The following is a 26,046-nucleotide window of genomic DNA, read 5'->3' on the forward strand; positions in this document are numbered from 1 at the left end:
TACAACTTACTTGCTTAATAACCTTGGACAAATCACAAAGGCCTCACTAGTCCTTTGTTTCCTTATCTGTGAAGTGGGGAATGATAGTACATACCTCTTAGTTTGGATGTGAAGATTCAGTGGGATCTCATGATCCACCTTGCTAGCACGGGGTGTAAGTTTGGCTTTTAAAATTTTCTAATTAATCACTAGAATCTCTACATGTCAATATGTTTGGGGTCCCCTATTTAAAATCTCCTTTACAAATTTACTAAGAACTCTAGGTGCTTACTCTTCCGAAGGAGGCTCCTTCTCAACCCCAAATGGAGAGAAACTCAGAAAAGCCCGACCAGTCCACTGGTAGGCCCTGGTCTCAGCTGCTGTTGTTTGGTTGGGACCTTTTGAATAAATTGGTACTACTGAGGCCAGTGGGTCCTCACCCACTGCTGCCATGCCCCTTCTGGTCCAGATCCTTGCACACAACTTGGTGGCGCCCAAGCTTGGCCTCTCAAGGTTACTTCTCTTCTGGTTACATCCACATACTCAGTTGTGTCCTGTATTACCCTGTGACATCTGTGCCAAGACAACTGGATCCAGAGGAACTTGTCACCCGTCCAGACAGCCCTTCCTTTCTGGATGTGTAATTAGATTTTATTTTCTACCAGTGGACCTCAGTTGTAATCATCCTAATTCATTTGAGAAATTCTGCTAACACTGAATTTCAAAAGGCAAGTGGCCAAGGACACCTTCTCCTTTGGAGACTCCTTAAGTCCACTTTGCAAATTTAGCCCCCTCCTCCAAGCTATTAGAGCTGAGTACCAAGCAAATCACCAAAGTTCCTATCACTTCATCATCTATCAGGAATGGCTTACTAAACCTAAATTTGTGTAATTAAGAAGGGTCATTCAAGTGATTATTTTGGGAACAAAGAAGGACTGCCAAGGGACTTTTTGACATTATCCAGACAGAAATAATCTGATACCTTCTTACTAAATAAGGTTAAAAAAAACTTCTGCTTCACCAGACACAGCCACATATGTGTAAAGTATCTAGCATGCCTCTGTCACTTAGTAGGTGCTCAAAAAATGTTAGTTCTCTCCTTCTTCCATTTCTCCTCAGCTTGACCACCCCTCAGCATCATTTAGCTGGGAACATGTAGCTTTCCAGAGACCTAACCCACTCCTAAGTGTCCATTTCTCTGCTTGGCTCTGCACAATATAGATGGTTCTGGGTTGCCTCCTGACAGGCTTACCAAGCTTGGTGTAGACGTTGGCTTGTTCTCGGGCATAAAACAAGAATTGGTGGCAGCAGGTCCTCATGCTGACCTCTGATGACCTCCAGCAAGGTTCTACCTTCAGAGCTACTTTTAGGGGGGTTTGCCTCAGGCAGTTTATACTTCCTGCAAATAGTTAGATTTCATTTTACATTTGTATTCAACTTGTTTTTAATACAGCAAAGATGCCTGGAGCATTTTGTCATGGAAAATAATTTGCTAATCCAAAAATAAACAATGCATAGCTAGTATCCCTCTTTGTCCCACAATACACTTCCTGCTTTCTGTGAGAAGGGGTGTGGCATCTGCTGTTTTGGAGCTTCAGTTTCATGGAACTATATTTTCCTTGTCTGGTTTTGCCAACAAAACATGTGTCCATGTGGTTAAGGCACACAGAGGGGCCCCAGGCCATTGCAGTCAGAGGCTGACCTCAGACTCTGTCTTCAGCCTTCCGGACAAGCTCTTTACTACATTTTATTGCTGAATTCCCAGACCTCACTACAAGACCTAGGGTGAGGCATCACAAAAAGAAAGTGACAGCTCCCTTGAATTATTTTGGGTTCAGAAGTGAGTTTCCACATGTTTCATGAGACAAATCAGGTGCTTAATATCATTATTTTTACAGGTGTTTCATTATTGGCTTTAGACACAAATTCTAATAGAAATAGAAAGAAGAAAAAGTGAGACTAATTCCAAAGCTCTCTTGAAATTATCCTTAGTCCCTCCTGACATTTCCTTAACTGGCCTTTTGTTTTAATGTCTTCAACAGAAAAGTTTTTCTAATGCTGTGAGGTGTGGCTTTGGCTTAGCTGCCTTTGTTTTTTCCAGAGTTAGCCTTTGTCTCTGCAGAACATTGCATCCTAGCTTTTGGAAATCCCCACTGAACTTGAAAAAATTATGCCTTGCCATCCAACCTCTCTCCTGGAACACAGTGTGATTTCTGACGGCATACCAGTTGCTCCACTTGACAGTGTTTGCTTGTCTCATTTCACTTGAATATTCACTGGTGAGTAAGAACAGAAGTGGAAAGCCTTACTTACCACAGTTTATTATATGTTTCATGCCCATGATAATTACTTTTATAATGCCACTCGTGAATAAATTGATCAGATTAGGATGAATCACCTGACTGGCCAACAGCTATTGGAATGATCCTCCATGTGTGACTTGGAATTATTACAAAACGTGGCAGGATAGACCTGCCCAGCCATCGCGGCAGATGTTCATTTGTAATGCTGCCTTAAGGAATAAGGAGATGAGAGCAAATTGTTCCAGCAGCTCAGCCTGCCCTGCCAACAGTTCAGAGGAGGAGTTGCCAGTGGGGCTGGAGGTCTATGGGAACCTGGAACTTGTTTTCACAGTGGTGTCAGCCGTGATGATCGGCCTGCTCATGTTCTCCTTGGGCTGCTCTGTGGAGATCCGGAGGCTCTGGTCGCACATCAGGAGACCCTGGGGCATTGCTGTGGGACTGCTCTGCCAGTTTGGGCTCATGCCTCTTACTGCCTATCTCCTGGTCATCAACTTCTCTCTGAAGCCAGTCCAAGCTATGGCTATCCTCATCATGGGGTGCTGCCCAGGGGGAACCATCTCGAACATTTTCACCTACTGGGTTGATGGAGATATGGATCTCAGGTAAGTTACACTAGGGAAGCTCAGCTGTCTTCCCCTGATAGCACTCTGCCAGGGATGGGGGTGGGGATGGGGGGGACTGACACCTTCGCGTTAAAAACTCTGCCAATCTAGGTAGACATTCCATTGGGAAACATTTTATACAGACTTGTTCGGTCCCAGAAGGACTTTCCTTTCTGAACTTAAAATTTACTTTGCTGTGATTGTCCTCTGTTTTACTGGCAACTACTTTTCTGAGTGGAGGGGTTGGATTCATATGCAACAGTGAAAGCAGGTCTCCTTCCTCACGGCCCTTCCTAGGCGTGAACTCATTCTCACCCACACTGACGGCTTTAACAACAGTCCTGGTTTCACAGTCTCCCAGGACATAGGTTCAGAATCCCAGGAAGCTAAGGATACTGGTTGGTAGCTATTGTAGTGGTGGTGGTGGCAGCGGCATAACCAGAATGAGGGCCTCATGGCTCTAATCAGCAAGTGATGCCCGAGCACCTACTTTATGAGATCAGTAGTTTGGGGGACTGGATAAGGGAGCTTTAGGGGTATGTGATTGATAGATGTATCCTGTTTTAAGTGGCTATTGAGTTGACTTGGGGAGCAACACAAAGACTTATGACTAAAACTGTTCTTTCTTGTTGTTTTGCAGATGTTTAACATTCATTACTAGAATCTCATTCCTTTCATTTAAGCCAGTGACCTTATTTCCAATTATGGTGTAGATAAACACCCCGGGAAGCATTAAGCTTTATCATTCATTTACATTTTAATGAGATTGAATTAATCACATGTATTTTGGAGTACTTGTTTTGATGGGGAAAAGAGCATTTGAGGAGAAAATAGAGGAGTCACAATTGGAGAAAATGACAGGGCTAAAAACAGTGGTCTTTCTAGAATCTTTGCTTACTTCTGAACAAACTGTTTCACCTTTTGCCCAGGGAAAGAACTACTTATAAATTTAAATCTCTGTTCGATGTGTATGTCATTTAGTTGAGATTTATTATACAATGAATGAATCAGAGGTGCTGACCGTGCTGGGAGTTGACGTTAGTGAGTCAGCTGCAGGTATGGGTTTCTAGTTTCCTGCATGTGCTGAATGTTTAGCATGTGGAACTTATTTCACCTATAAATTTTAATGGGTTCATGCCAAACAGACCAATAATTAATTTTCATATGGTTATGTTTCTAGTTACCCACTTATCAAAGATTTGAAATGAATCACTTGCATCGCTAATTTAAAAAACCCCCCTAGGGAAAGTGGCGGAGGGTGGGGGGGTGGTGGTGTGATGAATTGGGAGATTGGGATTGACATGTATACACTAATATGTATAAAATGGATAACTAATAAGAACCTGCTGTATAAAAAAATAAATAAAATTAAATTTAAAAAAACCCCTAACGTGCACTGCTAATTCAAATTCAATGAAGTTGACCATTAACGTAATAATTGGGTAATGAAAAATATTCTTTACACAAAGTCCATATAACAGTGATAAATTCCAGGGCCTGAAAGTTTTTGGAAAGAAAAAGGAAACACAGTTATTAAGTACCCTGACAGGCATGGGGTCTATGCTTTCATGTATTTTCTTTCCCTTCTTTCTTGGCTCTCAAAATAACCTTGTAAATGGCCTTTTATTATTCTGAATTTTACAGCTGAGAAAATTGTGTCTCAGATTGGTTAAGTATGTTGCCAAATGCTACAAATGAGTATGGCAGAACGCAGATTTAAAAGCACATCTGTTTCTCATCAGTCTGCAATTTAGGCGCTTTCTTCAATGCCATTTATTAACGCAACTAGATCTTCTGAGCAGGAACATAAATCTTTAAGCAGTGTTCTCAAGCACCTCTGTTCTGGGAAAGAGAACATTTATTACCTTCATCTCTTATTAGCCAAAATTATAATAAAAAACAACCAATTAATAGGAAGTCTATAAAAGATAAAGCTCGTTTTTACTTCCCTTAATTAGCTTTTAAACTTTGGTCTAATTATTTAACCAATAAGCTTCATTTATAAAACAGGTTAAAATTACCTATTCCCCACAAAGATGTATTTTAAGGAGGAAATATGTATGCAGGATGCCAGGCACATAGTAGGTATGTAGTAAATATTAGCTACTTTCCCATTTTTCTTATAAAATTTTGATTTTTGAGCCTCACAAACAAAAAACAAAACAAAAAACAAGCATAAATTTAAATTCTAAGAAATGAAATTTTAAAATGGGGACTAAATATTAGATTTTCAAAAGCTTATAGATACAAGAGTAATAAATCTTAATTCTCAGTAAAAATTGCAAATAGGAAATTCAGTATTATAAAGTGAAACAATCTCCAAGTTCATTTTGTTTTCTTACTTGATTTACCCACAAAAATAACTTTTAAGCAAAACTCACTAGGCAGTCATTGATAGAAATTTTGTTTTTCATACTGGATAAATCCAAGAGCATTTAGTACAACATCTTCATTTTACAAATGAGGAAATTTAGATTCAGTGCTCTTGAGATGAGCGCTAACCTAAATGTGTTTCTCATGTCTTAACTCCGTGCTTCATTCAATTTACTTGCAGTTCGCCATGCGTTCACCACCAAACAAGGAGTTTCAGAATCAACATTTTGAACCATTTCTGCATTCTGAGTATCTGATGCCTGGACACCAGTCATCCTCCCAAGTCACCGGGACTCATCTTCTTAGCAGTCCCTCCCCGCCCCGTGACTCCCCTTATGCTTCACTTTCTTTAGTCAGTCCTCTGGCTAGTACTGTAGCCCACCCCTCTTGATGTCGCCCATAGCTATTGCTCCTATCTGTCCACCGCCATACCTCAGGTCAGGCACCACAATTTCTTTCTTGGCCAATTGCAGTATCTTCACCAATGTTCTCTACCTTTCAGTCTCTTCCTTCATGGGTTGTGTAGTAAGTGGATAAGGCAGGCTCTGGGGTCAGACTGCCTGTCTTTATATCCTGAACTTGGGACCTACTTTCTGTACCTGGAAATCATAGTACTTCCTTTATGGTGTTGTGAGGAGAAAAGGAACATATTATACATGTAAAGGTTCTCAACACCTGTTAAGTTGGGTGAAACCTAAGCCGGGTCTAACTGACTCCTGCAGGTTATTTACCATTAACCCCTTAAGCATAACTGGTCTTTGGTCAAAATGGACTATTAACTGTTTTGTTTTGTTTTTTAAAGACTTTTATATTTATTTATTTAGGCTTGCGCTGGGTCTTAGTTGCGGCACGCGGGATCTTCGTTGCAGCATGTGGGGATCTAGTTCGCTGACCAGGGATTGAACCCCAGCCCCCCTGCATTGGGAGCACAGAGTCTTACCCACTGGACCACCAGGGAAGTCCCTATTAACTGTTCTTTAAACATACCCCACCGGCAACTTTTCCAACTTTCTTTGCTGCCCATTGTCTTCACAGCCTGCAACGACAACTGGCCTGATCTGGTCTCCTCCAATCATCCATTATAACTGTTCTGGAAAACAGTTGGCCTACACGTATGAAGAGCCTTAAAATTATCTTGCCCCTGGACTGAGCTCCGCTGATCTTGGCAGGGCTCTCTCACATGTCCGGGGACTGGCTAAATGTGGATGATCTGGATGGCCTCAGCTGGACAATTTGGGCTCTCCCTCCCTGTTGGCCTCTCATTCTCCAGCAGGCTAGGCCTAGACCTAACGACATGACAGTGTCTGGGAACCTTACAAGGTCTCTTGAGGCCTGAGCTTGAAAGCAGTTCATCATCACTTCACCACATTCCAGTGGCTAATGCAGATTGCAAGGCGCTAGCCCAGATACAAGGACTGGAGAAGTAGATTCGGCCTCTCAATGGGGTGAGCTGCAAGGTCATAGGGCAGAGGGCATGGAAAAGAGGGGAGAAATGAACTGGGGAATTTTTGCAATCTACTATACTAAGGATGGACAGAATTCTTGCTTGGACAGTAGGACATGAAAACTGAGATACTGGCAGTACAGTGTCGTAGTAAGTGCACCAGTCTGGAACCAGAAAGTATGATCCATCCCTTACTAACTGGGTCATCTTGGCAGGTTATGTAAATTCTCTATGCTTTAGTTTCCTCACTTCTAAAATAGGGAGAAACATAATTACCGACCCTCATGGATTGTTGGTAAGGATTGAATGGAGTTAATATATATAAAGTGCTTAGAGTCTTACTGGCACAAAATGCTGTATGAGTTATTATTATTATTATATGGGTCAGGCAAAGAGCACTGTGTCAGGGGCCTGTGTTTAGTCTCTGCTCAGGAGCCGTGTGTTCTTTGAACATACCTTTCTGGACCTGTTCCTCATTTGTAAAATCATTGGGTTAGACTTTCTGAGGTCCCTTTTTCGTTTCCCTTTTCCATTATGGTTTATTACAGGTTATTGAATATAGTTCCCTGTGCTATACAGTAGGACCTTATTGTTTAATCCATTCTACATGTAATAGTTTGCATCTGCTAATCCCAAACTGTCCCAATCCATCCCATCTCCCTGCCTGCTTCCCCCCACCTTGCCAATCACAATGTGTGTTCTCTATGTTTGTGAGTCTGTTTCTGTTCGTAGATAAGTTCATTTTGTGTCATGTGTCTTTTTTCTATTGTGGTAAAATATACATAACATAGCATTTACCATTTTAACATTTTTAAGTGTACAGTTCAGTGGCATTAAGTACATTCACATTGTTGTACAATCATCACCACCATCCACCTCTAGAACTTTTTCATCTTCCCAAATTGAAACTCTGTATCCATTAAACAATAATTCCTCTTTCCCTTTAGGCCCTGGCAACCACCATTCTACTTTCTGTTTCTATGAATTTGACTACTTTAGGTATCTCATATTAGTGAAGTCATAAAATATTTGTCCTTTTGTGTCTGGCCTATTTCACTTAGCATAATGTTTTCAAAGTGCAGCTATGTTGTAGCTTGTGTCAGAATTTCCTTTCTTTTTAAGGCTGAATAATAATCTATTGTATGCATATAAGACATTTTATTTATCCATTTATCCATTGATGGACACTTGGGTTGCTTCTTCCTTTTGGCTATTGTAAATAATGCTTCCATGAACGTGGGTGTGCAAATATCTGTTGGAGTCCTTGCTTTCAGTTCTTTTGGGTATAAACCAGAAATGGATCTGAGGCTCTTTTAAGTTTTGAGTATTTTGTGACAATAGGAAAAGAAAAGCAAATTATAAAGTCTAAGCATCCCCCTCTCCCACGCCAGTTTTTAGTGTTTCTCTGGAAACTGTTTGACAGAGATGCCCCTCCTCTGTCACATAGCACTAAATATGCAATGCTTTCTTGTCATCTATCAGAGGACACTGCAGTAGCTGGGCTACTTTCAGCCTCACTAGGTCTCTGAGCTCCTCCAGGGCTTGTTCCTCTGCGTGCTTAGAGCCAGCCTGGTGGTGGTAGGGGCTTGATAGATGAGGGTGAATGACTGAAGGAAAGTTTCTGATTGCTCGTGTGTGTTACGAAAACTTCTCTTGAAATGCAATCAGTTTATTGGTACAACTCAGGACAGTTCCCACTGTCTTTAGTTTGATAACTTTTTTTTTTTTGGCCATAACCGTGTGGCTTTGGGATCTCAGTTCCCTGACCATGGATTGAACCCTGGCCCCAGCATTGAAAGCCTGGAATCCTAACCACTAGGCCACCAGGGAACTCTAGTTTGATAACTTTTGATATACGAGGTCTACTCTTTCGTGAGGACGGCTGTTGTGTCCTCAGCGGCAGAGAAAGGATTCTGACCACTGGTGGTGGTAGAGCCTCAGGGATTCAGTGGCCAATTTTGACTTTTGAACTTTAAAGGAGCTCCTGATCCTTCAGCAGAAACCCTGAAAATAGGACTTCAGATTCTTCAGATCTGTCTGACAGGGCCTGGTGGAGAACTGAAGATCATCTTGAGAGACAGAACTTAGATTGAATCCATGTGACTTAGTGTGTTTCTATAATGCTATGTACCTTAATTTCCTTGTCTATAAAATGAAAATAATACCTACCCATAGGGTTGTTTTATAGACGAAAAGAGAAAATGTATGTAATGAGGCCTGATACTTAGCAGGTGATGCTCAATCAATGCTGGTTACCATTCTTGAGAAGCAGTGGACGGGAGTAACATTTATATTTGGGGATGGAAAACCTGGCCTTGAACTCTTCTCTGGGGCCAAGTCTGTTGATCTGATCTTATAGCATATTCCATGTCCATCTGACTACCTAGATAATTTAAAAGTTTTTTTTCAGTGGGGAAGCAAGCGTGTACTTTCATAGTTTTCTGAGTGTCAGAGTTCCTGAGTTTATTGGTTTCAAACTAAAACAACGTGTATAATTTAAACCCCAATTGCAAAAGGGTATACTCATCGACACTACATTTTAATATAATGCATATATATGTAATTTCCATGTTTTAAAGGAGGTTCAGGATTTACCTGTTTTTCCAGACTTGCTGAATCTGTCCCATTATTCTCTGTAATAGTTTGCAGATGGTGATGCCATTCTTCTTAGTGCAAGTGGAATCTTGTTATACTGAAATCAGATCTTGCCAACAATTTCCATATATGTGAACAGCCAAGAGACCCAGTTGACCACATCCTCTGTTTATGCTACATTGGAAGTTCATGGCAGTAAAACAAAAGGTGTGACTATCCAATGCATTCAGACACGTTCACTTGTGCTTTTCCAGCTTGGCAGAGCACCAGGGTCATCTGTTGCCTTCCTTGACCATTACTGTGAACATTATGGGTGTGAAGTTGTGTAAAGGGTGGAAGTACTAGCCTATGTAATCAAGGATATAGAATCAGTCTGATATAATCTCACACTTTGCTTCCCACAGTCATGAATCTTACCTTTCTGGTGTTTGAGCCATAGCCATAGAGGAGGAAAATGCTCTGCTAGTTCTCCAGAAGTTCAAGATCAAAGTGATGTAATATGGAATTCCTTTCAGGATGTGGTGATATGAAGAGCCAGGAATATAGCACTATCATAGACTAGGAATTTGGAAAAATGTTCCAGACACACACTTTTCATGAATACAAAGGTTTGAGAGCTGTGGCAAGCTGCTTTTCTTCCTTAATCTGCTCTCTAGTTAGGAAGAAGACTTTGCTCAAAGTAAGCATTCTTAATAGGATAAGATAATTTTAAATCTCATATGGAGTAAAATATATGCAAGAACTGCTCAGAAAAGTTTGAAAAGAAAGACTTATGTGGAAGTGTCTGCTCTGTCGTATACAAAAATACACTATGAAAACACCGTAATTAAAACAGTCTGTTATTGAGCTGCATGAGCTGCTTGTAAATCTTGGAGATTAATCCTTTGTCAGTTGCTTCATTTGCAAAAATTTTCTCCCATTCTGAGGGTTGTCTTTTGGTCTTGTTTATGGTTTCCTTTGCTGTGCAAAAGCTTTTAAGTTTCATTAGGTCCCATTTGTTTATTTGTGTTTTTATTTCCATTTCTCTAGGAGTTGGGTCAAAAAGGATCTTGCTGTGATTTATGTCATAGAGTGTTCTGCCTATGTTTTCCTCTAAGAGTTTGATAGTGTCTGGCCTTACACTTAGGTCTTTAATCCATTTTGAGTTTATTTTTGTGTATGGTGTTAGGGAGTGTTCTAATTTCAACCCAATCCAAAAATGGGCAGAAGACCTAAATAGATATTTCTCCGAAGAAGATATACAGATTGCCAACAGACACATGAAAGAATGCTCAACATCATTAATCATTAGAGAAATGCAAATCAAAACTACAATGAGATATCATCTCACACCGGTCAGAATGGCCATCATCAAAAAATCTAGAAACAATAAATGCTGGAGAGGGTGTGGAGAAAAGGGAACACTCTTGCACTGTTGGTGGGAATGTAAATTGATACAGCCACTATGGAGAACAGTATGGAGGTTCCTTAAAAAAACTAAAAATAGAACTACCATATGACCCAGCAATCCCACTACTGGGCATATACCCTGAGAAAACCATAATTCAAAAAGAGTCATGTACCAAAATGTTCATTGCAGCTCTATTTGCAATAGCCAGGACATGGAAGCAACCTAAGTGTCCATCATTGGATGAATGGATAAAGAAGATGTGGCACATATATACAATGGAATATTACTCAGCCATAAAAAGAAACGAAATGGAGGTATTTGTAGTGAGTTGGATGGAGTTAGAGTCTGTCATACAGAGTGAAGTAAGTCAGAAAGAGAAAAACAAATACAGTATGCTAACACATATATATGGAATCTAAGGAAAAAAAAAAAAAAAGGTCATGAAGAACCTAGTGGCAAGACGGGAATAAAGACACAGACCTACTAAAGAATGGACTTGAGGATATGGGGAGGGGGAGGGGTAAGATGTGACAGGGTGAGAGAGTGGCGTGGACATATATACACTACCAAATGTAAAATAGATAGCTAGTGGGAAGCAGCTGCATAGCACAGGGAGATCAGCTCGGTGCTTTGTGACCACCTAGAGCGGTGGGATAGGGAGGGTGAGAGGGAGGGAGACGCAAGAGGGAAGAGATATGGGAGATATGGGAACATATGTATATGTATAACTGATTCACTTTGTTATAAAGCAGAAACTAACACACCATTGTAAAGCAATTATACTCCAATAAAGATGTTAAAAAAACCCCCAAACACAGTCTGATATTTGCTTAGGAAAAAAGGACATTTGAACACACTTGAAACATATATATAATATATAATGAAGTTGGCACTTCAGTTTAGTGAAAAATTGTTTATTTGGAAAATTTAACACACTTGCCTCTCAATATAGAAGACAATAGATTAGTTTCATACCTTATACAATATAAAATATAAATTTTAGATATGTTAAAGATATAAATGTAAAACATAAACCTATGAAAAAGTAAAAAGTGGGGGCAATATTTGAATAACCTCAGGAGACGGGGAAATCTTTAACGAGGCAAGGAACTCAGAAGCCAGAAAAAAAAAAAGGACAGATGGACAGATTTGACTATCTCAGTGTTATTTATTATGGCAAAAGTCATAAGCATAGTAAAAATATAAAATAACCTTGGCAAAAATATTTGTATTACATTTGATGATATGTACCCTAATTTTAAAGTAGCTCCTACAGGTTGAGAAAGAAAAATCAGACAAGAAAGGCTGTTGAGAGGTGGTATCCAAGAGGTTAATAAACCTGAAAGAAGCACAACCTTGTAGAGAGTCAGGTGTATAACAAAAGAAGAGTGAGATGCAGTTTTCAATGTTCTCATGAGAATTAAAAGGGATTGGCCTCCAGTGCAGGCAAGATTGTGAAATGCAACAGGCTTTTTTTGAAAATAATCTGGAAGCATCTATTAAAATAAAAAACATAAACTTTTGACACTTTGGATTCCACTTGGAGAATCCATTTTTACAGAAAGAGAAGAATTATTTCAAGTGAAATATGTGTAAGAATGTTATTAATACATTGCTTATAATGGAAGAAAACTCAAACAATTTTTTCAGCATTAATGGAGTGATTGAAGAAATTATGGCATATTTATGTTGTACTCTGCAGTTCTTTAAAAGAAAATGAGTTTGTATATCTGTTGCCCTGAAAAATGCCTATTATATTAAGTGGAGAAAAAAACAAAAGCAACCAAGCTGCAGAGTAAGTTGTACTGTGAGATTGCTTTAAAAAGAAAACAAAACAGCAAAGCCTCTGTTCTCTGAACAGCAGCTATGAACAGGATTATTTAAATGAAACAAAGAGGAGAAGGGATATATACAAATACTTGTGAATTACCTAAGTCGGGTTTTCTGAAAGGGTCACCAATTATGTTAAATATTTGACAGTGCATCTTTGGACTGGATTCCCAGATGGGCGATTGTTGGGTCAAAGAGTAAAACATGTGTAATTTTGCCTAAGATATTACCAAACTCCCTCCAGGGGTTGTGCCATTTTGCATTTTTAAAAAAAATAAATTTATTTATTTATTTTAGGCTGCGTTGGGTCTCGTTGCTGCACGCAGGCTTTCTCTAGTTGTGGCGAGTGGGGCCGCACTTCTTTGCGGTGTGCGAGCTTCTCATTGCGGTGGCTTCTCTTGTTGCGGAGCCACAGGCTCTATGTGCGCGGGGTCTAGAGTGCAGGCTCAGTAGTTGTGGCGCACAGGCTTAGTTGCTCCGCAGCATGTGGGATCTTCCCGGACCAGGGCTTTGAACCCGTGTCCCCTGCATTGGCAGGCAGATTGTTAACCCACTGCGCCACCAGGGAAGTGCTCATTTCACCAGCAGTGATTGAGAGTACAGAAGGAGTATTTTTAATATCATTGAAGTATAATGGTTGCTGCTTTGCTGGGAATATAAACATTCTTCTGATAGAAAATGTCAAAGTTATCACAGACAGATTATTTTATAGACAGGGTAGATGGAAACATTGGTGATTCATATTATGAGGAAGAATGATGTATAACTTGCAGGCCTGATCAAGTGCTGGAGGACCCTTGCTATCTCTGCAGCAGACCTTAGTCCTACAAAGGGTCTCCTTCCCCTCCTCGCTGGGCTGGGATGTAGTGAGCCTCAGTCTCTAGGCCATTTGTACCATTAACACAGGTTGAGCATATACTATGTGCAAGGCATAGTCTGCTGTGAGAATTTAAACTGTGAATATTAAAACATTCCAAGACTCTTGAAGCCTAGTTGTTGAAGGAATAAACTCTGGCTTTACCCCTGGGTTGTGTTGTATAATGTTCCCTGTGCCTCACCTCATCTGTAGAGCAACATTAATCGTGTCTATAAACAGTTTGTATGTGCTTAAACAGATTGTGTAATTTTTCCCAGTGATTTAAACATAAAGTATTTTGTTGGCCTGAAGAATATCTCATTCCATTTACCTTATTTCCCCTAATTTTACTGATTGATTTTGTTGCTGGTTTATCACCCAGATAGGACAAAATCCTATAAAGACAGAAAATAGATTCCTGGTTGTCAGGGGCTGGGGGGAGAAGCGAATGGGGAGGGACTGCTAATGGGGTGGAGCTTCTTTTTGGGGTGATGAAAATATTCTGGAAATAGAATAGTACAGTCACATATACTAAAGATACTTTAAAATGAATAAATTTTATGGTCTATGAATTATATATCAATAAAGAAGAACTGTATAAGGAAAAAAATGAATCCTTACAGAGACTAGCAGAATGTTGAGGACAAGTAAATGCTCATAAAATATGAGTTAATTGATAGATGGCAAGAACTGCAGGAAATCTTTTTCTAGACCACAAATATAGTCATCATTTGTTGAATAATAAAACAGGAGGCAGTTTCAAGTAACTTACCCTACATAATCTCTAAGAAGTTGTACCCCAGGAGTTGTTTTTGGTAAGGACTAAATTCTTCATTTCAAACTTTCCCTCTTAACCATCTAGTTTAATTTTACTTTCAGCATCAGTATGACAACTTGTTCCACAGTGGTTGCCCTGGGAATGATGCCACTCTGCCTTTATCTCTACACCTTGTCCTGGAATCTTGAGCAGAATCTCACCATTCCATATCAGAACATAGGTCTGTATTGGGCTTGTGACATGAAATAGTAATAGTAATGGTGATGGTAATAATAATAGCTGTTGTTTACTATGTGTCTCCTTTATACAGGTGTTTATAAATATGTTATCTAATTTAATTCTCCAAATAACCCTACAGTATAGATTCTATTACCAGTCCCATATCCTGTATTTTCAGAATTAGGGCAGTGAAGTAACTCGACCTAGGTCATGCAGCTGGTAAGTGCAGACTGGAATTCTGACTCGCGAATCTGACTGCAAAGTCCAAGCTCTTAACCCCTACAACGGTTCACTTTTGAAAACAAAGCCAGAAAACTTACTTATTAAAAAAAACAAACAATCCTTATATAATTCACTAGAAAGCAGACTCATTATGACCCACAGGTGAACTGAATCACAGTGGCTCTAATGAGACCTTAGTTCCCTCAGCCCCACCTTTTATATCACCTGTGGCCTCGACTTCTTTACTGATCAACATAAATGATTCCTATTGAGTATTAAAGCATATCCACATGTCACAACCACACCCATATCTCTTTCATTATCTCCTTAAACTCTGAGAGCTCTGTGGACTCACTAGGCTTGGAAGAAAAACTTGGTGAGATGATATGTCTATTCTGGTTGATCAGAGTCTTTGGAGAATTGGTAGAAACTATGATTCGTAAACTCCAAAGTGTCAATCTGGAGGTCTCAAGTAATTACTTGGAGAGCTTACAACCCATGGCCCATAGTTCAGAACCATGAATAGAGCCATGTCCTGATAAGAGGTGAAGCCCATTGAATTTGTAAAATTTGAGTGAAATCTTAATTTAGAAATCATGATTTTATGTGCAACTTTTTCTTATCACTAAATTATTTAATATATTCTGTTTTAATAATATACTCTAAAAGGTACTTGTAAACAATTAAAGCCCCAAATATGAGCAACTCACATGACTTTGGAGCTAGTATTGCAAGTGAGCAGATTTGGAAAGTGGCACTGGAAAATGTCAGTGTGTGGATCCTATTGGCAAGTAGACCTCTGCTCTGTTGAGCCTGTCTTTAGTCACTTGTGTTAATTAAAAGATGTATTTCTCTACCTGCCTTTGGGTTACCTGGCTACACTTGTAAATATGAGAACTTCCTTTGGTTTCTGTAACAAATGCTGTTTTTGTCTTGTAATAGATATTCTTTACCTTGTGAAGCAAATCACCCATTGGCTTCACATAGAGAAATAATAGCTATAGTTGTAGAGTGGTGACCCCATACATAGCAACCAAAGAATTTTGCAGACATAAAAGGGTCCTCCTGTTTTCTAATCTTTACATTTTCAGTTGTCTCTAAAATTCCGTGTGATTGTTGAGGGATTCTGAGAGAAATGAGAGACTGTTTGTGATGGCATTCAGTGGTATCATATACCCTTCAAAGATTGTCTTCTAAACATTGAAAAACATTTTTTTGGAGATGGATGCAGAAATAAAATGCATCTTTAATTAAAGCTTTTATCTAATTGAAATAGACATAAATTGTTGAGAAATGGGTGGTCAGGGTGAGAGGGGATACCATCTGACAGATTTTTCTTCTCTTCAGGAATTACCCTTGTGTGCCTGACCATTCCTGTGGCCTTTGGTGTCTATATGAATTATAGGTGGCCAAAACAATCCAAAATTATTCTTAAGGTAAGCAACTCCATGGGACAGTTAGCACATTTCAGAATCAGAGACTTCACAAATAGACCTGGGCAATGACCAGAACAAAGGGGCCAGTCAGACATGGCCCCACACATAGCAATTTTCTTTACATGTCCTGCATTTTTGGATCCAGCCACCATATTTCCTCCACTCTAAGCCTTGCTTTGTCACTCCCATGGGCCCCTACACTGAGGCTTATGACACCGTGCAAAGCATGGAACTCGTGCTTTAGTGACGGAAAAGCTTAGGCCTGCGTGTGGCCAGAGAGCACCCATTTGTTCACAAGGCTTCACACAGGTGCTCTCAAGTGAGGGCTCTTCAAGTCTGCATGAAATGGGGCCCAATGTTTATGAGTGTGGCTGCTTTCCTGGAACAGCGGGATGAAGGGCTGTCTTTCAGAAGCATTCCTGGTTGAGCCTCTAAAGATGGAGTTTGTACACACGAACAAGGGCTGCTACCCACACGAGTAACTGTCAGCATGAAATCATCCAGAACGCACTGAGGAGTCTGGCCCTGGAATGATGGGAGCTGGAACCCTCTGCCTCCTCTTGACTTTCCAGAGTTGTCTTTTGTCTGCTGGGGAAACAAGCCAATGTCCTTGTTAAATGGCTTTTAAAATTATGTGGCTTACATAGCACAGGGAGGTCAGCTCGGTGCTTTGTGACCACCTAGAGGGGTGGGATAGGGAGGGTGGGAGGGAGATGCCAGAGGGAAGAGATATGGGGATATATGTATATGTATAGCTGATTCACTTTGTTATAAAGCAGAAACTAACACACCATTGTAAAGCAATTATACTCCAATAAAGATGTTTAAAAAAATAAATAAATAAAAGAGGGTTTTAAAGATGGAAAAAAAAAAGTTATGTGGCTTGAGAGGAGGTGTTCTCAACAATGGTGTCCATCTCCTAGGGTGTTGTCCATTTTTCCGATTATGTATTGTTTTAGAAGATATATACTTTTAATATATACTGCTTTCATGAAGATTTAAAAAATGTTTTAGTTATTTTTTACATTTGTAAAGAAAGACACTTGGAGCTAATTGGAGGTTCGGCAAATAAATGTCAGTTCATTTTAGTTTGGGGTTTATGGTTTGGTTCAGTTTAAGCTCTTGATGTTTGGCTCTACCTGACAGAACATGCCACTCCATTTGCCTGTACGAATGGATGCCACTTCCCCAGTTTGGCATAAGACTGAACAACTCCCGCTAGTCCTCCAATGAGATGGAGAACGAGAAGAGGGGTTGACAAGCAGACAAATTAGCTGGGCACAGGGAGCTGGAGGAGGGCTTAGATGCTGTGCATCTGGATTGCACATGGTGACTTTACTGTTATTTCAGTAGGAGAAAATTTCCAGTGTGGCAGCGTGTGGTTATAATTTTGTTTACAAAACAGGAGGAGAGAGTATGATCATGGGAACCTCTTACTTTTCAAGTACTGTATCTTGGATTACTTTCTTAAAAAGGGCATCTTAACAAAAAATAATTACTTTGGTGTTTCCGGATCCTCTACTAGGCCATCAGTGTCAGTGGAGAAATCAGATACATTTCTGTATGTCTGTAAAGAGCAAATTAAAAAACCATTTGGCTGGACTCCCTGGTGGCCTGCCAGTGCAGGGGACACGGGTTCGAGCCCTGGTCCGGGAAGATCCCACATGCCGCGGAGCAACTAAGCCCGTGCGCCACAACTACTGAGCCCACGTGTGACAACTACTGAAGCCCGTGCACCTACAGCCTGTGCTCCGCAACAAGAGAAGCCACCGCAATGAGAAGACCACGCACCGCAACGAAGAGTAGCCCCTGCTCACTGCAACTAGAGAAAAGCCCACGTGCAGCAACGAAGACCCAACACAGCCAAAATAAATAAATAAATAAATAAATAAATAACCCCCCCCCCCCCAAAGAACTACCCAGCTGAGCCCAGCCCAAATAAAAAAACAAAAAAAACCAAAAAACCATTTGGCTATTCCATAGGTGCCGTGGCAGAAAATATTTAATAATATGTATAAATAGTCTAGAGCACCTAAGTTAAAACTAGGACACTTTATCATTATTTTGGATGTCTTCCTTTTCTGTTCCTAGTCCCTCTTCTAATTTTAGATCTGATCATTTTCTGATTCAGTTGCTTTTGGTAAATTTTAAACATTGAAATCCCTTCTTGGTAGAAAGTTGACGGAGGATTTTTTTACAATCAGAGGCCTTTGTGTGTTCCAGCATCTTCCCATTAGGCAGAGGCCCAGTCTTTCCCTGTATTTGAGCAGTAAAAATGATCCCAGAACACATCTCTGGTACATTGGGTTGTTTTTATTTTGTTTCGGTTCCCCATGACCGTCTTCCTCCACACACTGAATCACTTCAAATCAAGGTTGATGCTGAATTGGGTGCATAGTTTGCTGTTTACATGATGTGAATGGGAGCTTGCCAAGATCCTGACTTTCCCCCACATATTCTGGGTCTTGCTTCCTCTCTATCTGTTTTAAAACTCAGACCACTGGGAAAAATTTTTGTTGATTTTTTTTTTGTTTCTATTAAACAACAAAAGCAAGAGACAGTATTCATTTGGGAGAAGATATCAGTATCTTCAATAGTATCTCATTTTACATTAATATTAGCTCAGGTTGTCTAATGAAGAATGGGTACATTTCATTTGGAGGAGAGAAGAACAGGGAGCAAAGCAGTCAAGAAGTCATTGGTGGTTGAAGGGGTGGTAGGGAGAGAGTGCTGGATGGTCAGGCAGGGCAGATCTCAGGCAAGAGGTTACCAGCGCGGGGCCTGCAAGGTTGTGTATAGAGGTGTTGGATGCTTATTATCAGATTTTTCACTTATTTCACAAATTTGTCCTATCCACGAAAAACTCCACTACCTAATCCTTCTAGCAGAATGCTCCACTTGAGAGGAAAAGATACTGATCATAAAATAAGAAGACTTACTTAGATTTGTGTTGAGCTTCATCAAATCTAGCTCAGTCAAGTCACTTGACCACTTTGGACCTCAGGTTTCTTCTCTGTAAAATGAGATTGGATTTGATGGTCGCTAAGTCCTCTCTTTGTTCTAAAAGCTTCTAGGTTCCAAGGCTTTTGGAGCAGTGATGGACTTTGCAAAAAGACTGTGATGTTTACCTGTACCTCTTTTATTGGTTTGCCTTAGGTTGGAGCCATTGTTGGTGGGGTCCTCCTTTTGGTGGTCGCAGTTGCTGGTGTGGTGCTGGCGAAAGGATCTTGGAATTCAGACATCATTCTTCTGATCATCAGCTTCATCTTTCCTTTGATTGGCCATGTCACAGGCTTTCTCCTGGCACTTCTTACCCACCAATCTTGGCAGAGGTACAGTTAAATTATCCATAAACTTTTATAAGGAGGACAAATTAAACACACTGCCATTGGCAGGTTTTGCCACCTGGCTATGTCTGGAAGCACAAAGAGTTTTGACTTACAAGGTGGGTGGAACAGGACAACTCGTCATAAAGAGAGAGAGTGGAAAGATCATAGTAATTCTTTATGTAAATGAAAGCCAAGGCCAAATTGATGGGAAGTTGTAATTTGTGAAATTAGGATTGGGGTATTAACACCACTTGTTGTAATCTGGACACACTTCTTATTCTAAGAGTGAAATAGGATGAGTGAGATGGTTTCACTAAATATAGAGATTATTCTAGAGCATGAGCAAGATTTAAGAGATTAGGCATTTATGCACTGTGTCAAATTTTTAAAAAGTTCTAATTATAAAGGATAAGAAGAGAAAGGAAAAGCTTGAGAAATATGATAGGAATTTATCTTAAATATTATCATTACAAGGTAGGGCATATAATATATAAATACTATAAAATATTAAAAATGATAATCCTCCATATTGCTATGCCTGTTGATGAGATGAGCATTAGTATACAGTGTTGGAGGGAACATAAATTGGCATAAACTCTCTGGAAGGAAATTAAGGCATATCAATAGCTTTATAAATATTTATAGCTATTAATTCAGTGATTTTACTCCTAAAAATCTGTCCTGAAGCTAGCACTATCAGATAAGCACACGAATACTGATGTGCAAGGATGTTAACTGCAGTGGTTTTTATAAATATAAAAATAGAAACAATTTAAATATCTGACAAAAGGGAGATATTTAATTCACGACTGTGTCTATGTGACGGAACATGATCCACTAGTTTTAATGCTTTTGGAAAATACTTGAAATTAAGTTAAAAAAGAACAGAAAACTATGCATTTTGATTGCCATTTTGTAGAAGAAAAAAAATTTTATGCTTAGAAAAATACTGCAAGAAATATACCATAGACTAATACTGTTTAATTTTGAGTAGTGGGATTAAGAGTAACTTTAGTTTCTTAATATTTCCTTTATATATTTTCTAAGTTTTTCAATGAGTACATACTGCTTTTAAAATCAGAAAAGAATTATTGAAGAAAAATAAACCATGCAGTTGAATTCCCAAGGTGGCATTTGGGAAATTTTTAATGGCTTTACACTGTTGTCCACTTGGGGAACATTTAGGGTGGTAACCAAGTACTTGGTGAGGCTCTGCCAAGGGTATCTCATTTCCTTCTTACTACAAGTCTGAGGGGCAGATACTCTGGGTATCTCATTCTACATTCTACAGATGAGCAAACCCTTCAGGGAACTTAAGTAACCTGACCAAGTTCATAGAGCCAGAATGTGGTGGACTTAAGATTTGGGCCTTAGGTCAGTACAGTCATATCCGCAGGGCATTGGTTCCAGAGCCCCCTGCAGATACCAGACTCCAAGGATGCTCAACTCCCTATTATAAAATGGCATAGTATTTGCATATAACCTACGTACATCCTCCATATGCTTTAAATCATCTCTAGATTACTTATAATACCTAATGTAATGCTATATAAATAGTTGCCTGCATGGCAAATTTAAGTTTTGCTTTCTGGAACCTTGCAGAATTTTTCTTTTCCCAAATAATTTTGATCCGAGGTTGGTTGAATCCGTGGATATAGAACCTGCGGATACAGAGGGACGACTGTAATTAGGAACACAGACTGTTGAGGAGTTGAAATATAATTGGATCTGGAGAGAAGGTATTCCTATGGCAAAGTGTAGTCAACAATCTTGTTTTTTCCACACCTGATGGCTTGAGAGAGATCAGGACTGAGATACTGTATTTGCCTTGTGAATGGTCCAGGTGTGAGGTCCAGCTGTGTAACTTAATCTTGTCAGGTTATGGACAGGGCTCTGAAAGAAGTGAGGGTGGTCTGGAGAAAGCATAGCAGGCAACAGGGTGACTAGAAATAAAATAAGAGCCACTGAATTTGCCCTGTACTAGTGACGATATTTTCACTCCCACATTCCACACCCTTGTTACCTCCACATACCAGTCCAGTCTGCAAAGAGAAGCCAGTTTATCAAACGTCTCTTTCCTCTCTTCTGCCATCTGTAAAAACCTCAAGACGCCTTTTGTATTCAATAAATTGGAGAAGATGAAACTGCCTAACCCAGCCTCCAAGGTCCTGCCTAGGTTTTCCTTCTTCTCCCTCCTGCTTTTTCTTTTTCAAGTGAGGTTTATTTTCCTTTTCTCTTCTGTTCTTTTCTTTTTTTCTTTTTTTGTAATTAGAAAATGAATAAAATATAGAAAAGTAGAAAGTAGAAAAAACTTATTACTAAACCATTTCACCAAAGAAACCATTTTAGACATTTTGTTTTCATGTAGGGTTTTTATGTTTATTTTCAAGTGTTGTTTAGTTTATACTGTTTTGTATCTGACTCAACTTTCCATTCTCATCTCCTTCAATCCTCCACTCCCCGCAGGTTGGCTTAGAGCATAAGCAATGCTTACTGAATAGGCCAAGCTCATACGTGTCCCCAGAACTTTAATTTCAATCACTTCCCCACATTAAATGCCTCTTTCACTCTTTCCATTCTTTAGTTTCACCCTTCCTCTGTGAAGCCTTCTCTAACCATTTATGCCACTTTTCTGAATTTCTACAGCATCTCCCTGACCTTCGATCATACTTTGTCTTGTGCTGTTTCTACGTGTATATCTTGTCTTTTCACCCAGATTCTCAGGGCAGGGTTCGTAGGGCCCTATTCGGAGGTGCCTCTCAAGAGGCCACCTACAGAGTAGGCACTCAGCAAATAATTATTGAATGAGTAAACATTTTTAGTGGTCTCAGCTCATAGCTTGCACTTATCGCTATACGTAAAATTTAAAAATACTCCTTATTCCTTATTGCTAGTATGTAAAATTTTTCCATTGGTAGGTGCAGGACGATTTCCTTAGAAACTGGAGCTCAGAATATTCAGATGTGCATCACCATGTTGCACTTATCTTTCACTGCCGAGCAATTAGTCCAGATGCTTAGCTTCCCACTGGCCTATGGACTCTTCCAGCTGTTGGACGGGTTTCTCATTGTTGCAGGTAGGTAAAGCCCCCATTGAGTGGACTTGACTGAAAATTGTTCACCCAGCTTACTAACTCCTTTTTCAATCTGAATATACATGTGCTGCCCTTGTGATACATTTTTAGCCTGACATTTCTGGGGAAAATAAAATGTATAAACAAGATCCTTTGCCACAAGTGGAAGTGTCACAGAAAAATATTTTAAAAAACCTGTGAAAGTGAGCTTATAATTATAAACAAATAATCTTCACAAAAACAATGCACTATCAGAACTCTCCATGAACAATTATTTATCTCAAAAATGACGTTTGTTTTGTTTTATTAAGAGCCTTGAAAGTCTTCCAAATGTTATTTCACAGTACTTCTGTGACTAAGAATTGTGCTGAATGTCTGTGAAATGTTTTTTAACTATGAAGTATAATACATACAGATATTAAAATATATATATGCTTATCTATCCCTACAGCCAAAAATACATCATTTTGCAGGCAGTCATTATGTAGGTTCACAGAAGGTAAATTTAAAATATATAGATAGATATGTACACAAACATATGTATATTTTAATCTTGGCCATTGTAAATTTTTTATTGTTGTCACAGAACGTAAGGCTCAATGATTACTGATATAACTAATTATATACTGATTACAGACAATTAATATAAGGAACACTTGGGGTTTAATTTTCCCACAAGATAAAGTCTAGCAGAATAAAACTCCTGGTCTTAGATCCAGGTTTTAATTCCTTCTCATGGTGAGACTGTGATGGAAGGAGTATGCTTGGCCCATTCCCAGCTACCTCCCAGCACCCGGTGGGGGGGGGGGGTCACCTGACCCATAGTAAGCCCTCCACAGGAGTTGCTAGCTGACTGGATGGATGGATGGACAGACGGACAGATGGGCGGACAAGCTGTCAGCCACCTGATGAATGTCTCAATCGCAAAAGGTCCATTCCAGACAGAAATAACCATCTTGATACACTGAATTATTTTGCTCTGTAGTTTTTTCCTTTTTCCCCTTCTTTTTCCTGTGTGTTTATACATATTTGATCCAAAGCAAACAAACCCCCAAAGTATTGACAAGTGCACAATGTCACCAGATTATAGTCCTTGCTAACGTGATTTTTAATACTGGTATGTTTTAACACCTAGCATATAAGATGTACAAGAGGACACTGAAGAACAAACACAGAATAAAGAACCCCGCTTTAAGGGTAGAAGCCCGCTTTAAGAAGAAATCCACTTCTCCCAAAGAGACCAGTGCTTTCTTGGAGGTGAATGAAGAAGCTGCTCTAACTCCTGGGCCATCAGGGCCCATGGCTCTCCACAGGGCTCTCATGCCAACTGGCCGGATCTCATGTGCGAAGTAGGGGTTTGCCGGCTTGACTGGTCCCTGTCTTCCTCAGCAGCAGTAAAGACAGAGCAGAGCTGATGGGTGAATCTCGTTGGCAGGGCTTATGGGAATGTTTGCGTGTCAACTGCTAACATATTTATATTTCTGTGTGGACTGTAATTTGTCATAGGATCCCCTTTTGAGAATATGCTCTGCCTATTTCAGGTTCTTTCTTTGGGGGTTTACACAACAGATTTACTAGTTGCTTTGTGTGTTCTTGTCTTCCCATACAGTGAAGTGATCCCCATTGTTATGTGAAGTCATCAAGCTGTGAATTTTAATCTCACAAGAGTTAGAACTCTGTGTAGAGGAGATGTCACCTCATACTGCAGGGCAAGGACAGAGTCTGGACCCACTTGACTTCTCGACTTTGGGCAAGTCCTTTGGGGCATTGGGGAGGAAGCATACAGCTCTTATAAAAATTGGGTCTTTTCTCAAATGAGTGTTGCTTTTTTAAGGGCTTGAAAATCTTTTTAGATTTATAGATGTAATCACGAGCCTAGAGGGAATTTAATGAACACTTGAAGTTAATATTTTTACTCCCTAGAGATAGGCACAATGTATATTCTTCTAATATACATTTATGCATTATGTCATTTTAAAAACATTGAGATCATTCCACATATACTGTTTTGTAAGTCACTTCATGAAATATTGTGAAGCATCTTTACATGTCAGTCTATGTTGACCTACCTCATTCCTTAGAACAGTGGCTTCACAGAAGTATTCCAGTGCATGAAAGGCATGTAATTTATTTAACCGTCCCTTAGTCATGGACATTTAGATAGCTGTCAACTTGGCGTTACAGTGTTGCTACAAACACTTGTGCTTTCATGCAAGTGTTTCTGTAGGATCATTTTCTAGATTTGAAAATGTGCAACCAGGCTGATGGCACATTAAAATGTTGGGCGGCGAGCTCTCTGGCAACACTGTACAGCAGTGCCTGAGAGTGTCTGGTTTTCCACAGCCACACCAGTCTTAAGAATGATCATTCTGCTTTGTGGAAATACCTCATTTAAAATTGCATTGTTAAAATTATACAATGAAGTGAAGCAGAGTATTTTTCATGGATGCTTGCTTGTTCATGTACTTTGCCTGCTTTTTTTTTTTTTAAAGAAATGGCCTTTGATTGATTAATTAGTTAATTAATTAATTTTTTGGCTGCCTTGGGTCTTCGTTGCTGCGTGCGGGCTTTCTCTAGTTGTGGCAAGGGGGGGCTGCTCTTCCTTACGGTGCGCGGGCTTCTCATGGCGGAGGCTTCTCTTGTTGCAGAGCACGGGCTCTAGGGCGCGTGGGCTTCAGTAGTTGTGGCTCACAGGCTCAGTAGTTGTGGCTCGTGGGCTTAGTTGTTCCACGGCATGTGGGATCTTCCTGGACGAGGGCTCAAACCCATGTCCCCTGCATTGGCAAGCAGATTCTTAACCACTGTGCCACCAGGGAAGTCCCTTTGCCTGCTTTTCTATTGTATTTTTTCCCTTTTGACTGATAAATTTTAACACATTACAGACAGTGACCCTTTGTTCTATGTTTTGTCAATATTTTACCTACCCGTTTGTCTTTTTATTTTTGTATAATTTCTTTTGCTGTACAGAAGTTTTATATTTTTTATATATACCACTTTATTAGTCTTTTAAAAAATGTTTTTTGACCTTAATATCTGTCAAATGTTAGACTATTTATACTTTTGTGTGGATTGTGACTTGGAAAAGGACCCCTCTTTGAGAATGTATTTGGTTCCTTTTCAGGGAGTTCTTTTTGGGGGTTAATACACATATTTACTAGCTGCTGTGTATACTGTCAGTAGATTAAACCCATCCTCCTTCTCTATTGTGACATTATTAAAAATATGTCCCATATATTTTTCTATAACTTTGGACTAAATATGTACATGTTTATTCCATTTTGAATTTATTTTTCTCTATGGTGTGTTAAGAATCTAATTGTCCTAACATCATACATTGAATGATTCATCTTTTCTCTACTGATATGAAATGCCACCTTCATCACATAACTTCCTATATAATGTGTTTTTGTTGGACTCCATTTGGTTCCATTTTTTCTATTTGTAAATTTTGGAGTGTGAGAAAGTGTATTGTCTGAGATTTAGTGCTTTACAATTTTATTTTGTAAGTATACTCAAGAACTTGTGGGTTATATATATATAATGACAATGATTATTATGGTATTTTCACAAGTAAGGACATCTTTGTGGTAGTACAGAAAGAGCCCCATTGGGTGTCA

At 39.5% G+C, this 26,046-nt stretch overlaps 1 protein-coding gene across 2 annotated transcripts; it reads left to right on the top strand.

The window, feature by feature from the left end:
• The first annotated feature begins 2,430 nt into the window (after positions 1 to 2,430).
• Positions 2,431 to 24,943, top strand: SLC10A6 (solute carrier family 10 member 6). 2 transcript variants are annotated; one of them, XM_036853735.1, is made up of 7 exons: positions 2,431 to 2,884; positions 14,252 to 14,370; positions 15,939 to 16,027; positions 19,184 to 19,359; positions 22,275 to 22,432; positions 23,565 to 23,686; positions 24,039 to 24,943. In XM_036853735.1, exons 1-7 carry the CDS (start codon positions 2,472 to 2,474, stop codon positions 24,039 to 24,041), a joined length of 1,080 nt encoding a protein of 359 aa, XP_036709630.1. In that variant the 5' UTR covers positions 2,431 to 2,471; the 3' UTR covers positions 24,042 to 24,943. The 2 variants fall into 2 exon arrangements, with proteins under 2 accessions (XP_036709630.1, XP_036709629.1); XM_036853734.1 differs by having other exon boundaries at positions 23,565 to 24,943.
• The last annotated feature ends 1,103 nt before the right edge of the window (positions 24,944 to 26,046 follow it).

This window comes from Balaenoptera musculus, chromosome 5 (genome assembly GCF_009873245.2).
Source record: "Balaenoptera musculus isolate JJ_BM4_2016_0621 chromosome 5, mBalMus1.pri.v3, whole genome shotgun sequence".
In the NCBI taxonomy this organism is placed as follows: Eukaryota; Metazoa; Chordata; class Mammalia; order Artiodactyla; family Balaenopteridae; genus Balaenoptera; species Balaenoptera musculus.

What these genes read in the sequence shown, in the direction of transcription:
- SLC10A6 (XM_036853734.1), top strand. Translation starts at nt 2,472, where the DNA reads ATGTTCATTTGTAATGCTGCCTTAAGGAATAAGGAGATGAGAGCAAAT. An exon ending in CATTCCATATCAGAACATAG is followed by an intron (nt 14,371 to 15,938) that starts GTCTGTATTGGG and finishes TCTTCTCTTCAG; the next exon opens with GAATTACCCTTGTGTGCCTG. An exon ending in ACCCACCAATCTTGGCAGAG is followed by an intron (nt 19,360 to 22,274) that starts GTACAGTTAAAT and finishes TTCCATTGGTAG; the next exon opens with GTGCAGGACGATTTCCTTAG.